Consider the following 14,739-nt stretch of genomic DNA (forward strand, 5'->3'; position numbering starts at 1 on the left):
CGCTCCATCCTGTAACGCTACAAAAATCATCTAAATAAATATTTAAGGCTCCAGCTGCCGCAGAATTATTTACAAACTCCTTAATAACCTGGAGGTCAAAGGTCATGCTGACATGACAGCTAACATCATTGAGCAGGTTCGAGCTCAGGATCACATGAATGAACCACTGGGCTTCAGGTTTTAAATAGGACATGTGGTCAGAAAAGACCAAACAAAATGTAAGAAACCAGTTGATCCAGTGGACAGGGGGGGCAGCCCTGGTGTCCTGCAACTGCTGGACGTCTCCTGGTCCAAGGACCACCTCCGACTGCAGTCAGGTTCTCCAGAGTCCTGCTAATGACGTCATTATTTGACTCAGGTGTGTGGAAGTGGCCCAGCCCTGATCTAAAGGAACATTTCAGTTCAATGTTTAGTTTGCGCTGAACACGCCCTTTTTGTCCACCAGAGGGCGATGCAGGCTCAGTGAGTAGAGTCGTGCTTCTTTAGTTTTAACCCTACAGCTGCATACAATGTAATTAACTGTAAATTAATTAACTTTATTCACAAGATGTAACAGCTGCGTTATATTCAAACCTCTAAATTAGAATGAAACTTTTCTAAACGTTTTAACCTTCAGGTTTTCTATTGGAGCTCAGCGAGTCACATGACCGGAAATGAACAAGTCGGTTTTTCACAAATTTTTTAGACTAATTTTGCTCATTTATCTTTATTTTGTGATGCAAAACAACAGAAGTGATTTGCAAACTAGACTTTCTTCTCACCGTGTTTGATTCATGAGTTAAAATGTGACATTTTTCCGAACTGTGAGTGAAACTGGAATGGTCCGGATTCCACTGGTTTCCTCCCCAGAGGTGCAGCTGATTATGCTGTTTGGTGTTTAAGTGGATGGTATCTGCCCTGTTATCTGCCCCTCTGCCCCATTATCTGCCCCACTGCCCCGTTATCTGCCCCGTTATCTGCCCCGTTATCTGCCCCACTGCCCCGTTATCTGTCCCACTGCCCCGTTATCTGCCCCTCTGCCCCACTGCCCCGTTATCTGCCCCACTGCCCGTTATCTGCCCCACTGCCCCGTTATCTGTCCCACTGCCCCATTATCTGCCCCACTGCCCCGTTATCTGCCCCACTGCCCTGTTATCTGCCCCTCTGCCCCATTATCTGCCCCACTGCCCCGTTATCTGCCCCACTGCCCCGTTATCTGCCCCACTGCCCCGTTATCTGCCCCACTGCCCCGTTATCTGTCCCACTGCTCCGTTATCTGTCCCACTGCCCGTTATCTGCCCACTGCCTTGTTATCTGCCCCACTGCCCTGTTATCTGCCCCACTGCCCTGTTATCTGCCCCACTGCCCCGTTATCTGCCCCACTGCCCCGTTATCTGCCCCACTGCCCCGTTATCTGCCCCACTGCCCCGTTATCTGTCCCACTGCCCCGTTATCTGCCCCACTGCCTTGTTATCTGCCCCACTGCCCTGTTATCTGCCCCACTGCCCTGTTATCTGCCCCCTGTTTTTGGCTTAATGGTGTAAATTTAAAGCTGAAATGAGGAATCGGGTCCGGTTGAGAGGTCGGGTCACATGTTCTCATCTCTTTGCAATGAATTAATTAATCTGTAATTATAAATATTCAATAATCTCACATTTTACCAAAGACTTTTTTTTACGTTTATTTAATCTCATTTCTTTCTACTGGAGTAAAAATTTTGAAGCAAAGATTTTGAATGAATGTTCTCCAAACCAACCAACACTGATAATAAATAAAGTCTTTTAATGTCAGTTCTGTTGATATATCCAGAGTACAGACAGATAAATACAAGAACAACATCCACTTCCTGTTTTCATTCAAGTACAACAAACACTTCAGTGCTTTCTGAGCCGTTGGAAGATTTCTAATTTAACAGCATGGACGTTCACTGGAAGAATACCATCATGCAGGTCAGGATATTGCAGAGAACTTTGGCTTAAAAACAACGACGATAGTTTAAGTAGCAGACCTGAACGCAGCACAACGTCCTGGGTGTGCAGACCGGCCGCTCGGCTCGGCCGATCAGGAGCTGCCCGAGTTACATTCAGCAGTCAGACGGAGAGAACGTGGCTGGAACCAACGCCGCTACCAATCAGAGACGACCCGCACAGGAAACAGAAACCTGCTGCTCTATGGAATGCTTTTATTTTGAAAAATCCACTGCTTTCGGCTTTTGGCCTCACAAACCGACACGTTTCAGTCAAAAACTCGATCGCGTTAACGAGTTCTTCCTCTATTGCTAAACTCGACCCATTGATTATTTGAGTATAAAAATATTACTAACAGGTTTCTAAACCATCTGGACACCAGGAAGCCCCGCCCACTGACCTCTGAACTCTACAGGATGGAATCAGGAAACGAAGAGCTTCTGATCAAGACGGCGACACGATCAGATTAACAGTCAGGATGCTGGAAAACCCAGAGAGACCGGACAGGGAGAGCATGCAATCTGCCCGTTACCTGCCCCACTGCGCAGCTATCTGCCCCACTGCACAGCTATCTGCCCCACTGCACAGCTATCTGCCCCACTGCGCAGCTATCTACCCCACTGCGCAGCTATCTACCCCACTGCGCAGCTATCTGCCCCACTGCGCAGCTATCTGCCCCACTGCGCAGCTATCTACCCCACTGCGCAGCTATCTACCCCACTGCGCAGCTATCTGCCCCACTGCGCAGCTATCTGCCCCACTGCGCAGCTATCTACCCCACTGCGCAGCTATCTATCCCACTGCGCAGCTATCTGCCCCACTGCACAGCTATCTGCCCCACTGCGCAGCTATCTACCCCACTGCGCAGCTATCTGCCCCACTGCGCAGCTATCTACCCCACTGTACAGCTATCTGCCCCGTTATCTGCCCCATCATATCAATCTGTACCTGGGGAATCCAGCTGGTTTACTGTAAATTTTGTCACTGAGTTTCATCGTAACAGAAACATCAACACAGGAAGCAGCAGAGAACTTTCACAATAAGAGTCCAGATGGCTTCGTCCAGCAGAAATGATATTAACCAGATGTGGAACGCACCTGGTCGTTCCACCTGGTGACAGGCCAGAAACCCGTTAGCAGTTAACGAGCTAACGCTAACCTGGACCTGTTCCGCTGTCAGGTCATGTGACCTGGAACTGGAACCAGGTGACTGGTTCCTGGAATCACCTGTCAGGACCCGTTCCACCTGCAATGTGACATCATCATGATGATGTCATAAGCTGGAGATGATGCTCCTGGTCTGCCATGTTTGGATTTTAAGTCTTGGAAGACAGAAGCTGATTGGTTTGTTTCTGAAACATGCTGCCCTCTGATTGGTCGGTAGCTGCTATGATTCATTATTGCATCGTCTGTAAACAAGTTTTCTTCACATTCCGGTCATCTGTAGTGTTTTCTTTGTTTCACCTCAGTAGTCTCAGCGCCTTCAAAGTAAAATGTCACTTCCTGTGGTCATTTTCCGTTCAGATGGCTCCGCCTCCTTCAGGTGTCAGAAGAGCAGACTCCGCCTCCGCATCGGGCTGGTAGCTGCTAACAGAAAACGTTTCAACATCACAAACCTAAAGCTGACACTTCTGATTCCTGGTGACCTGCTTCACCTCTGACCCTCACTGCTCTGATGTTTTACTGAAAGGTCTAACGGTGTCCGTTGGACCAGGTTAAAGTTCTGCAACCGGAACAGATCGGACCTGATCTTCCAGAACCAAAGTTCGGAGGAATCTGGTTTGTGTTTGAGGTTCTACCAGAACCATGTTTCCCTCAGGAACCTCAGGCTACCTGGTGAACACCGCTAATGCTAAAGTGCTATACCAACATGCTATATGGCAGAAGCTAATGCTAAACGCTAAACTCAACCATGTTGACACCGACCATAAGTGGTGGGCACTGCTAGCTAAAGAGCTAGCTGCACACTAATTATAATCATATGAATGCTAAAGCACAAAGCTAAAAATTAGCTCTGCTGTTAGCAGAAGTAGCGCCCAATCCAGACGGGACCCCCAGGTGTGTGACGGTTACCTGGATCAGGAGCTGCCGGCGGCCTCACGCTCTCCTTCTCCAGCTGGATCTCCGACAGACTGAAGATGGACGCCGCTGAAACGCAACCATGTGACCTTAGTGACATCACAGACAGGAACGGTGTCCAAGGTTCCACTTACTGTCAGGAAGTGATGTCACTCTGTTTCCAAGGTTACTGAAGTAGCGATGTTTCATGGCCTCGTCAGCAGAGATCCTTTTCTTCCCTTCAAACTAAAGTTCAAACACTCATCAGAGCTGCTTCAGCTGTTACCATAGAAACACTGAGGCATTCACTGACCTGCAGGAACTTTGACAGCAGCTCCACTCCTTCACTGCTGAGCCTGGACACAGAGAGGAGGATGATCTCAGCTATCTGAGGGTACCAGCAGGTATTTCAGGGGCGTCTGAGTATACCCCAGAAATCACAGAAATACCTGTGGGTATTACTGGGGTATCTGGGTGTACCTGGGAGTATATATGGGCATACCTGAGGGTATTTCTGGTATGTCTGGGCGTACCTGGGGGTATTTCTGGTGTACCTGGGGGCATTTCTGGGGTATTTAGGCATACCTGTGGGTATTACTGGGGTATCTGGGTGTACCTGGGAGTATATATGGACGTACCTGAGGATATTTCTGGAGTATCTGGGCATACCTGAGGGTATTTCTGGGGTATTTGGGTGTACTTGGGGGTATTTCTGGGATATCTGGGCGTACCTGGGGGTATTTCTGGGGTATCTGGGGGCATTTCTGAGCATACCTTGGGGTATTTCTGGGGTATCTGCGCGTACGGGGGCATTTTTGAGCGTACCTCTGGGTATTTCTGGGCGTACCTGGGGGTGTGGCTGTTCAGCCTCTCGGCTCGGTACTGGGGGAAGTTGAAAGCCAGGAACTCCTGGTTGGAACTGATTCCAGGCCAGCTTCGCTCTCTGGGCGTTCCTGCAGACGAAAACAATATTCAGTCAACAACAATGCCGGATACAGATTGGCTCTCGATGATGGAAGCTGATTGGTTAATACCCAACAGCTTGAAGATGAAGTGAAGCTCCTCCTCAACTGTAGAGCCAGGAAAGAGAGGGCGACCCGTCACCATCTCATAGAAGATACACCCAACACCCCTGGAGACACAAGGGTAGAGACGGGTGGAAACGGCTTGTAGGAGGCTGAAGGTCCGAACTGTCCCCTTAATTCAAAACCAGAACCCAGAAGGTACAAACAAAGAGTTTCTATTTCAGGTCGCTGTCCCTGAGGGCTGGTACCAGAACCGACAACCAGCGCCCCTGGAGTCTGGAAGGGACACCCAGTGTATGTCAACCGTCCATCAACAGGACAACCAACCATGGAGACACAACCACCACTAACACCAGATGAGAGACCAAGAAACCCAACCGACATGTTTCTGGACAGAACCAAGAGGGAACCCAGAGAGAACCCAAACAAAACCCAGAGAGAGAACCCGCGCGTGTGCTGGGAGAACATGCAAATTCTATGCAGAGACTTTGTTGCTCTAAGCAGTCCGATCTGAGAACCGGAACCAGAACCGTACCACATGTCGATGTGGGTGGAGTAGTCGGTGCTGCCCAGCAGGATGTCCGGCGGCGGTACCACAGCGTCACCACCTCATTGGAGTACGTTTTTGTTGGGATGGACTTGGCTCGGGCCAAACCTGAAGGACGCCAAGAACTAAGGTCAGATCAGAGCAGGACCAGAACCAGAATTAGAACCAGAAGAGAATTCACCAAAGTCGGCCAGCTTGAGCTCCCCTCGCTCGTTGATCAGCAGGTTCTGGGGCTTCAGGTCTCGGTGGAGAACTTTCCTCCGGTGACAGTAGGACAAACCGCGGAGCAACTGGAAGAGAAACAACTGAGACAGAAAGACCAATGAGCTGGTTCTACTGGGTCTAATGTACCATCCATCCATCCACCATCCATCCATCCATCCATCAACCATCCATCCATCCATCCATCCATCCCTCCATCAACCATCCATCCATCCATCCATCCCTCCATCAACCATCCATCAACCATCCATCAACCATCCATCCATCAACCATCCATCAACCATCCATCAACCATCCATCCATCCATCATCCATCCATCCATCCATCCACCATCCATCCATCCATCCATCAACCATCCATCCATCCATCCCTCCATCAACCATCCATCAACCATCCATCCATCCATCCATCCATCAACCATCCATCCATCCATCCATCCATCAACCATCCATTCATCCATCCATTAACCATCCATCCATCCATCCATCCATCCACCATCCATCCATCCATCCATCAACCATCCATCCATCCATCATCCATCCAACAACCATCCATCAACCATCCATCCATCCATCAACCATCCATCCATCCATCCATCCATCCACCATCCATCCATCCATCCATCAACCATCCATCCATCCATCCATCCATCAACCATCCATCCATCCATCCATCCATCCATCCATCCACCATCCATCCATCCATCAACCATCCATCCATCCATCAACCATCCATCCCTCCATCAACCATCCATCAACCATCCATCCATCCATCCATTAACCATCCATCCATCCATCCATCAACCATCCATTCATCCATCAACCATCCATCCCTCCATCAACCATCCATCAACCATCCATCCATCCATCCATCCATCAACCATCCATCCATCCATCCATTAACCATCCATCCATCCATCCATCAACCATCCATCCATCCATCAACCATCCATCAACCATCCATCCATCCATCCATCCACCATCCATCCATCCATCCACCATCCATCCATCCATCCATCCCTCCATCAACCATCCATCAACCATCCATCCATCCATCCATCCATCCATCCATCCATCATCCATCCATCCATCCATCAACCATCCATCCATCCATCCATCCATTCATCAACCATCCATCCATCCATCCATCCATCCATCCATCCATTCATCAACCATCCATCCATCCATCCATCAACCATCCATCCATCCATCCATCCATCATCCATCCATCCATCCGTCTGTCCGTCCATCCATCCATCCATCCATCCATCCATCAACCATCCATCCATCCATCCATCAACCATCCATCCCTCCATCAACCATCCATCCATCCATCCACCATCCATCCATCCATCCATCCATCCATCATCCATCCATCAACCATCCATCCATCCATCCATTCATCAACCATCCATCCATCCATCCATCAACCATCCATCCGTCTGTCCGTCCATCCATCCATCCATCCATCCATCAACCATCCATCCATCCATCCATTAACCATCCATCCATCCATCAACCATCCATCCATCCATCAACCATCCATCCCTCCATCAACCATCCATCAACCATCCATCCATCCATCCATCCATCCATCCATCATCCATCCATCCATCAACCATCCATCCATCCATCCATCCATCAACCATCCATCCATCCATCCATCCATCAACCATCCATCCATCCATCCATCATCCATCCATCCATCCGTCTGTCCGTCCATCCATCCATCCATCCATCCATCCATCAATCATCCATCCATCATCCATCCATCCATCCATCAACCATCCATCCATCCATCCATCCCTCCATCATCCATCCATCCATCCAACCATCCAACCCTCCATCATCCATCCATCCATCCGTCTGTCCATCCATCCATTCCTCATCCCTCCATCCCTCCATCAACCATCCATCCATCCATCAACCATCCATCCATCATCCATCCATCCATCCATCAACCATCCATCCATCCAACCATCCAACCCTCCATCATCCATCCATCCATCCGTCTGTCCATCCATCCATTCCTCATCCCTCCATCCATCCATCCATCCATCCCTCCATCAACCATCCATCCATCCCTCCATCCATCCATCCTTCCATCCCTCCATCATCCATCCATCCAACCATCCATCCATCCCTCCATCAACCATCCATCCATCCGCACCTTGACGTTGTGAACATTGATGACGTTTCCACAGTCGTCCAGGTATTGCTTCAGATCTTTGTCCTGAAATTTAAAAATTCAGATAAAGTATTATATGGCCGCCCAACTAACATCAGCTACCCATTACTTTTGCCCGATGGCACCTCCAGCCTGTAGACATTGAACAACAATCTGTTCCAGATTTCCCCTTAAATACCTTTCTATATTCTTCGGATCTAAAGACATTAAAAAAGACCACAAAAAATCCTTTTTAAAAAAAATACAATTACAAACTGGCATGCAGCACATAAGCATGTAGCTGAGCGACTAGAGTTATCACAATTTACCCCAATTTGGGGTGATGAAAGGTTCACCCCTGGAAAAAATGATGGAGGATTTAAACTATGGAAAACCAAAGGCATTCAGAAAATTAAAAATCTATATGTTGATGACATGTTACTTACTTTTGATCAGCTATGTAAGAAGTATTTAATACCACCGAAACGTTTTTTTAAATACTTGCAGTTGAAAAACTTTATGTCATCCAAACTGAAACAAATAGTTGACATTCAACCCTTAACGAAAATAGAAGAGGTGTGTGTGGAGACTCAAAAGGGAAAGGTTTTCTTTCTGTGTTCTATAATTTGTTAATGCTTTCCTCTAAGGACTCAGCAATAGATAAGTTAGACGCTTGGAGAAGAAATACTCTGGAAGATATAGATGAGGAAGACTGGAATCAGTTTAAAAGCACAAAACAAACGATAAACACACGATTTAAACTTTTGCAATATAAATGGCTTATGAGAACCATTAAGGTGAAAGTCCCATTGGAGGTTAAAATCTTGTTCTAGGAATATACCCAGTGGAATTTAAACAATCACAGAGGAAAACTAAATTGATAGACTGGACTTCTTCAAGCCAGAAGATCTATAGCATTATGCTGGAGGGGCATGGACCCACCCTCCCTGGGACTCTGGAAGAAGGAAATTGCAAATTCGCTCGGACTGGAAAAACTAACATGCATCACCAAGGGTAAACAAGGGACTTTGAGAATCTCTGGGAGCCATAAATGAGGACCATAGGGACTGAAGGTGGAACTTATTAGTGGATGTCTTGTCTATGGTTTCTATTCATATATTGTTCTGTTATTCTTCTATGTCTTTTTTCTCTAAAAAGTTTTGGATATTTTTGGAACCAAACAAATGCAGGTTTAAAGGGTGAGTGTGGGAGTGAATATAAGTACATGTTATAATGTTAAGTTTGTTGTGTGTGAATTTGTTGTGCCAAAAAAGAGAAAATTCAATAAAATATATTGGAAAAAATAAAAAATTCAGATAATTCTGGTTAAATAAGGTGACTAATAATCTATAAGCCTATTGATCCAGCGTTTCCTGGTAATGACTCACCAGGTACTCAAAGACCAGCGTGAGGGATTCCGCGTGTGGATGATGTCATGAAGCGTCACGATGTTGCCGTGTTTCAGGTCCTTCAGCAGAGACACTGCAGGAGAAAAGACACGTCAACCTGCAACACGTCAACCTGGAAAAGCTCAACCATGTTGCTCATTGCTGCAGCCGATTGCAGCCGATTGCAGCCGGTTGCTGCCGGTTGCAGCCGGTTGCAGCCGGTACCTTCTCTGATTGCTGTGCAGGGAGCTCCCTCTTCATGTTCCAGGCGGATCTCTTTCAGGGCAACCAGGTTGTCGGTCAGCTTGCTGCGACCTTTGTACACCGTGGCGTAGGTCCCCTGCAGACAGACAGGTGGCGCTCTGAGCACCTGGACGAGTCGGTTCCTAAACACTCAGACTCACTCTGTGAGCTCACCTCTCCCAGTTTGTCCAGCTTGATGTACGTCTCCAGTTTCCCGAACCCGATCTCCGACTGCACACAGAGAGAGACACGCTGAGCCGACGGCAGCCGGGCATGGCGGCACGGCGCGGCGGAGAGGAAACGTACCAGAGACACTCGGCGGAGCCGCCTGCTGATTGGCTGCTCGAACAGAGCCGGACCAATCACACTGAACTTCTCCAGGTAATCATCAGGAAGACGGATATCTGCCGGCAACGACAGACGCTTGTTGATGTCCTGAAACACGAGAAGAAACGGACTTCACCTGCATCCAGGTATGCTTTTTCTGTCAGAGGTCAGCAGGGGTCAGGAGGTCAAGTTTCTCATAAACTAAACGCTGAACTGCTTATGATAAGGTGTGTTTTAGGTGTTTTGTGTGTCCGGTTCTGGTTCTGGTCCGTTACCTCCGTTGAGATCTTCTTGTTCCTCAGTCGGACTCGGACCGGACTCTGGACATCATCTGAAGACGAAGGGGATCACTTTCTCCACCAGAGTTCATCTTGATGTCTTCATGAACTATTTCTGAAAGAACCAGCAGAAGTTTCAGACTCGGCTTCAGAACCAGAGCCGCTGGGTTTTCTCATGGCCGGTACCGAGTCTGGTGGCCCGATTCAGGTAGGAACTCAGGCTGCGGCCGAGACCGCGGGGCCTCCTCAAGGAGCCGCCGTACGACTGCAGCAACGAGTGGACCGAAGACGACGAGGCCCGGACCTTCAGAGCTGCTGAGGAACGAAGAGTCGGGACCTCTGGGGAGAGGAGGAGGAGGAAGATGGAGTGTTAGAAGTGACGCCCTGGAAATCAGATCTAGATGTTAAGCATCTAGAATCCTGAATCTTTCTTTAGCTTCCCTTCATTCATGGGCTAAACCCAGATTATAAACTAGTCTATATATATAATCTAAGGCCCGCCATAGAGACCCGATTGGTCCCAACAGGATCCTTCGGTACCAGAATGTAATGCTGGTCCTGAATAGGAAGTCACCTGAATCGCTGTGTGATGTCACTTCCTGCGTGTTGGAGTCGTTCAGCGCCCGGTCCCCGCCGCTGACCCCGCCGCAGATGGCCCCGTCGCTGGCCCCGCCGCCGGCCCCGCCCCTTCCCAGAGTGACAGACAGCTGCCGTTTGAGCTTCCTGATCCGCTCCATGAGGGGGGGTCCGGGCGGCAGGGGCGGGCGAGACGCAGACGGGGCAGAGCCGTCCACCAGGAGACACCTGGACAGGTAAACACATGGGTAAGCACCAAAACCCAGCTCAGCGACTATCGAGAACTGAGTTAGATTTACTGATACCCTATGCAGCCCTGAAACAGGCCAGCAGGAAGTGATGTCACCAAACAGCTCAGGTGACCTGATCCTTCCCGTAAGGCTGGCCCAGGTTTCATGGTTACTCTGTGTGAAAACACGGTCATGGACCTGTGATGCTGAGGTCAACATCTCAGCCAATCAATCAACAGCTTTCGGGATGACGACACAGATCAGTGGATGCTGCTTTCAGAAGGTCCCGAACCTGGCCGGACTCTGAGTGAACCGAGCCTGGTACCGGAAGCTTCGTGTGATTCAGTTTCAGTCAGAAATGAATATTTTTATAAATTATTCCGAAATGTTTTTATTTAGCTCCTTCATTATTAGCGGATGCTGCAGGTAAAACCTCTTCAGCTTGGAACCCAGAACCGAACCGAACCCTAATTCTGCTGCTCGCAGTTAGCCTGCTAGCCCGGCTCCGTCTACCTCCTGAACACCTGCAGCGGGCTTCGTGTTCCTACTGCGCCCCGGTTCGGTAACGGCTGCCGGTTCGGTAACGGCTGCCGGTTCGGTAACGGCTGCCGGGCCGGACGGCCAGGGAACCGGGTCCCGTGCATCCACCCTTCACCCGGTACCTACCGTGAGAGGCGGACCCGGTCCGGCCCGGGTTCTGCGTGGTTCGGTTCAGTCTGAAGGAGGTTCGGGTCGCTCCGTCTCCCAGTAATCCGCCGCCATGTTCCTACTCTCCTGCGTCATGACGTCATCTCACCCCGCCCCCTGCGTGTTTGTAAACAAACTGGTTTTCCGTCTTCAATCTAGAAACTTCATAAAGTCAGCAAATGGAGGTACTAGCCCTAACCCAAGATCCCTTGTTTTTCTAAGATCATGACTTCATTTTTTGCAGATTCGTTTTCTTCAGCTTTATAAAGTTGTTGGTGAAATTCTGGTTTTGCTTTTCCAGACATGACAGATATTTGTTTTCACAACAGAATGTTTGTATAAAAAATAAAACAGTTTTCGTATTTTATTCAATTTAACTACAGAAATTATTTATGCGTCAAAAGGATCTTCACAATGATCTGTGATCATCTGTCATCATATTTGACTCAAACATGTTGATGTGACACAAGTGAACGGAAGTGACCGGCGCCCCCTGCAGGCAGGCCGGTATAAATGTTCCAGGTTGGATTCACCTTGAAACCGGACCGGACGGAAACCACTGGCTCCATATTTTATCACACAAAACCAAAGTCCAACAAACTTTATTTACAACAATCTTAACATGAGGAGTATCAATGGGAGGAGCCACCTAATGGCTCCGCCCTTCCCAACAACAGGAAGTGTTTGAGTCCGTTTCTGTTTACTGTCCCCATAGAAAGAAGTTCATGAGTTTCACTCTGATTGGTTTGGAGTTAAAGATCTTAGCCAGTAACGAGACGTTTGATTGGCTCTCCTGCTCCATGAGGCGGGCCTTATTCAGGCGTTTCTGGGTAATGGAGTCCTTCTTCTTCTTCTGGATCTGTCTGGCGCTGAGTGAAGTCCCATGTCTTCTCCTCCACCTGAGGACAACACAACGGTTTACCTGTCTGTGTCTCAGATGTTCACCTGTCTGTCAGACCGTCTGTCTCTACCTGTTCTCCGTCTCTCTGCCGTTTCTTCCTCAGGTGTTCCAGGTGGGCGCTCTTCTCCACGTTGTTCAGGTAGAAGCTGGTCTCCCTCTTGGCCTGAGAGACTTCGGCCCCGGAGTCTCTGCTGCAGCACCGTCTGCTCATAGGCCCACGCTCGCTCAGATGAGTCCAAACCTGTGCAGGTACTTCAGAGACAGACAGTCGTCGATTTTTCCAGTTCCAGGCAGGGAACTAGGGAGGGAACTAGGGAGGGAACTAAGGAGGGAACCAGGCGGTACCTTGATGTTCCAGAGGTCAGAGAAGAACCTCTGGCATTTCTTGGTTCCCATAGGCGTGTTGTGCAGGGAAAGCGCCACCCGCTTCGCCACCGCGCCACCCGCTTGTCCCTGAACTCCACCCAACCTTCGGTGAAGTCACACCTCCTGGAGCCGGACTTCTTCTTCTTCCTCCTCACCTGGCGGTCTGCGGGATCAACGCAGCCAGGTTAGGAACAACAACCAGAACCTGCTGCAGCAATAACAGGCTTTTACATCAGAGGAACAAATAATAGATGGATCTGCACCTGCATAATTCACCTGCAAGGAGAAAAATTATGACTACAGTGGAGAAACTGAGAGGTTTGGTTAAAGTGGAGGCGAGGTGTTAACGAGTCAAACTTCTGCTTTCTGATTGTTAATCTGAAGTAACGTGGAGGGGAAACCTGAGCTGATCTCTGGCCTGCAGAGCAGAGTGTCGTCTACATAACCATGAAAACTGATGTTTGCAAAATGTGACCAACAGGAAGCATGATATGAAAGGGGCAAAAATCACATGTGGGGAACCCCAAGGCTCAATCCTGGTGCCTTTCCTATTTAATATCTGGGTTGCCACTGGCTCAGGTTATAACGGTAAAATTAGTTACCATGGCGACGCATATGATACACAGCTCTACATTATGATGTTACCAGGTAACTGAACCATCCAATCACTGCACAGAAGCTGAGAAGGGGGAGATGACAAAACGTTCTCCTGCTGAACAGAAGCTGAACTTATTATTATTGTGGCTGAGTGAAGAAAACCAAAAAACTGCTGAAACACTGATTTTATTTAAATCAAGACAAAGAAAACACTTGGATGGAGGATGTGATCCACAATAACTGGAAATTTATCAATATGTTAGATTATGAGTTTGACGAAATGTAATGTTGATTTCTTGTTTCATAGTTGATAACAGCAGGATGTTCTGATGATGTAAAACTGTATGTGCGTGTATGTGCGTGTGTGTGTGTGTGTGTGTGTGTGTGTGTGTGTGTGTGTGTGTGTGTGTGTGTGTGTGTGTGTGTGTGTGTGTGTGTGTGTGTGTGTGTGTCGTACCCTCTGGCTGTAGGAAAATGCGTCCGATCTCTCCGTAGGCTGACAGCAGGTTCCTCAGGTGTTTGGGGCGGAGCCTGGGAGGAATGTGGCCCAGGTAGATGATACCTGGAACACACTTCCTCTCCTTCTTTGCCTCATCAGCAGAGGCTGAAGCTCCTTTCTGCTCACTCGCTGCTTCCTCCTCCTCTTCGCTCTGAGTGCTCATCCTCCTCTGCTCCTCTTCCTCCTCTGGACTCTGGCCTGTTGTCTTCCTCTGTTTCTCCTCTTCCTCTCGCCTCTTCATCTCTGTGATCTACAAGCAGAGGAACATGTGACTCCATGTGTCCAATCAAATCAGTGTCATTATCTCAGTAGCGCCGCCTGGTGGTGGAAACCCTGAGTTTAACTGGACGATGCGTAAATATTCCAGACACTAAGAAACCTTTTGATTGATCTCTGATCGTCCAGAAATCATAAAATCAGTTTTTAAACTTGAACAAACAACCTTCCAGTCAACATCCAGTAAAACGTCCTGTTGAACCCTCAGCCTGCAGCGCTTCCTCCAAACTCAACTTCCTGTCGGAAACCGGAAGCTTCCGGTTTCCTCTGCTGCGGTCAGCCTGCTTCTGATCAATAATGACTGATCATCTTACCTGATCAACCAGCCGCAGGTCAAACCTTCATCAACAAACCGATGTGGACTCACATGGAACGACCGTCGCGTCCGACTGACGTCACTGAAGCTGC

At 48.7% G+C, this 14,739-nt stretch overlaps 1 protein-coding gene and 2 pseudogenes across 1 annotated transcript in view; 1 reads left to right on the forward strand and 2 right to left on the reverse strand.

Moving 5' to 3' along the window:
* LOC129354441 (uncharacterized) overlaps window positions 1-466 on the forward strand; it is a 5,596-nt gene extending 5,130 nt beyond the window's left edge. The window contains exon 7 of the mRNA XM_055023906.1: window positions 446-466. Coding sequence (XP_054879881.1) covers window positions 446-466 — 21 coding nt within the window. The remainder of the gene's footprint in view (window positions 1-445) is intronic.
* Window positions 467-1,744: 1,278 nt separating this feature from the next.
* LOC129354456 (cyclin-dependent kinase 16-like) lies at window positions 1,745-11,789 on the reverse strand (annotated as a pseudogene).
* Window positions 11,790-12,392: 603 nt separating this feature from the next.
* Window positions 12,393-14,739, reverse strand: LOC129354442 (activator of basal transcription 1-like; annotated as a pseudogene).

The sequence above is a fragment of the Poeciliopsis prolifica genome, unplaced genomic scaffold, assembly GCF_027474105.1.
Source record: "Poeciliopsis prolifica strain line A6 unplaced genomic scaffold, Auburn_PproV2 SCAFFOLD110, whole genome shotgun sequence".
In the NCBI taxonomy this organism is placed as follows: domain Eukaryota; kingdom Metazoa; phylum Chordata; class Actinopteri; order Cyprinodontiformes; family Poeciliidae; genus Poeciliopsis; species Poeciliopsis prolifica.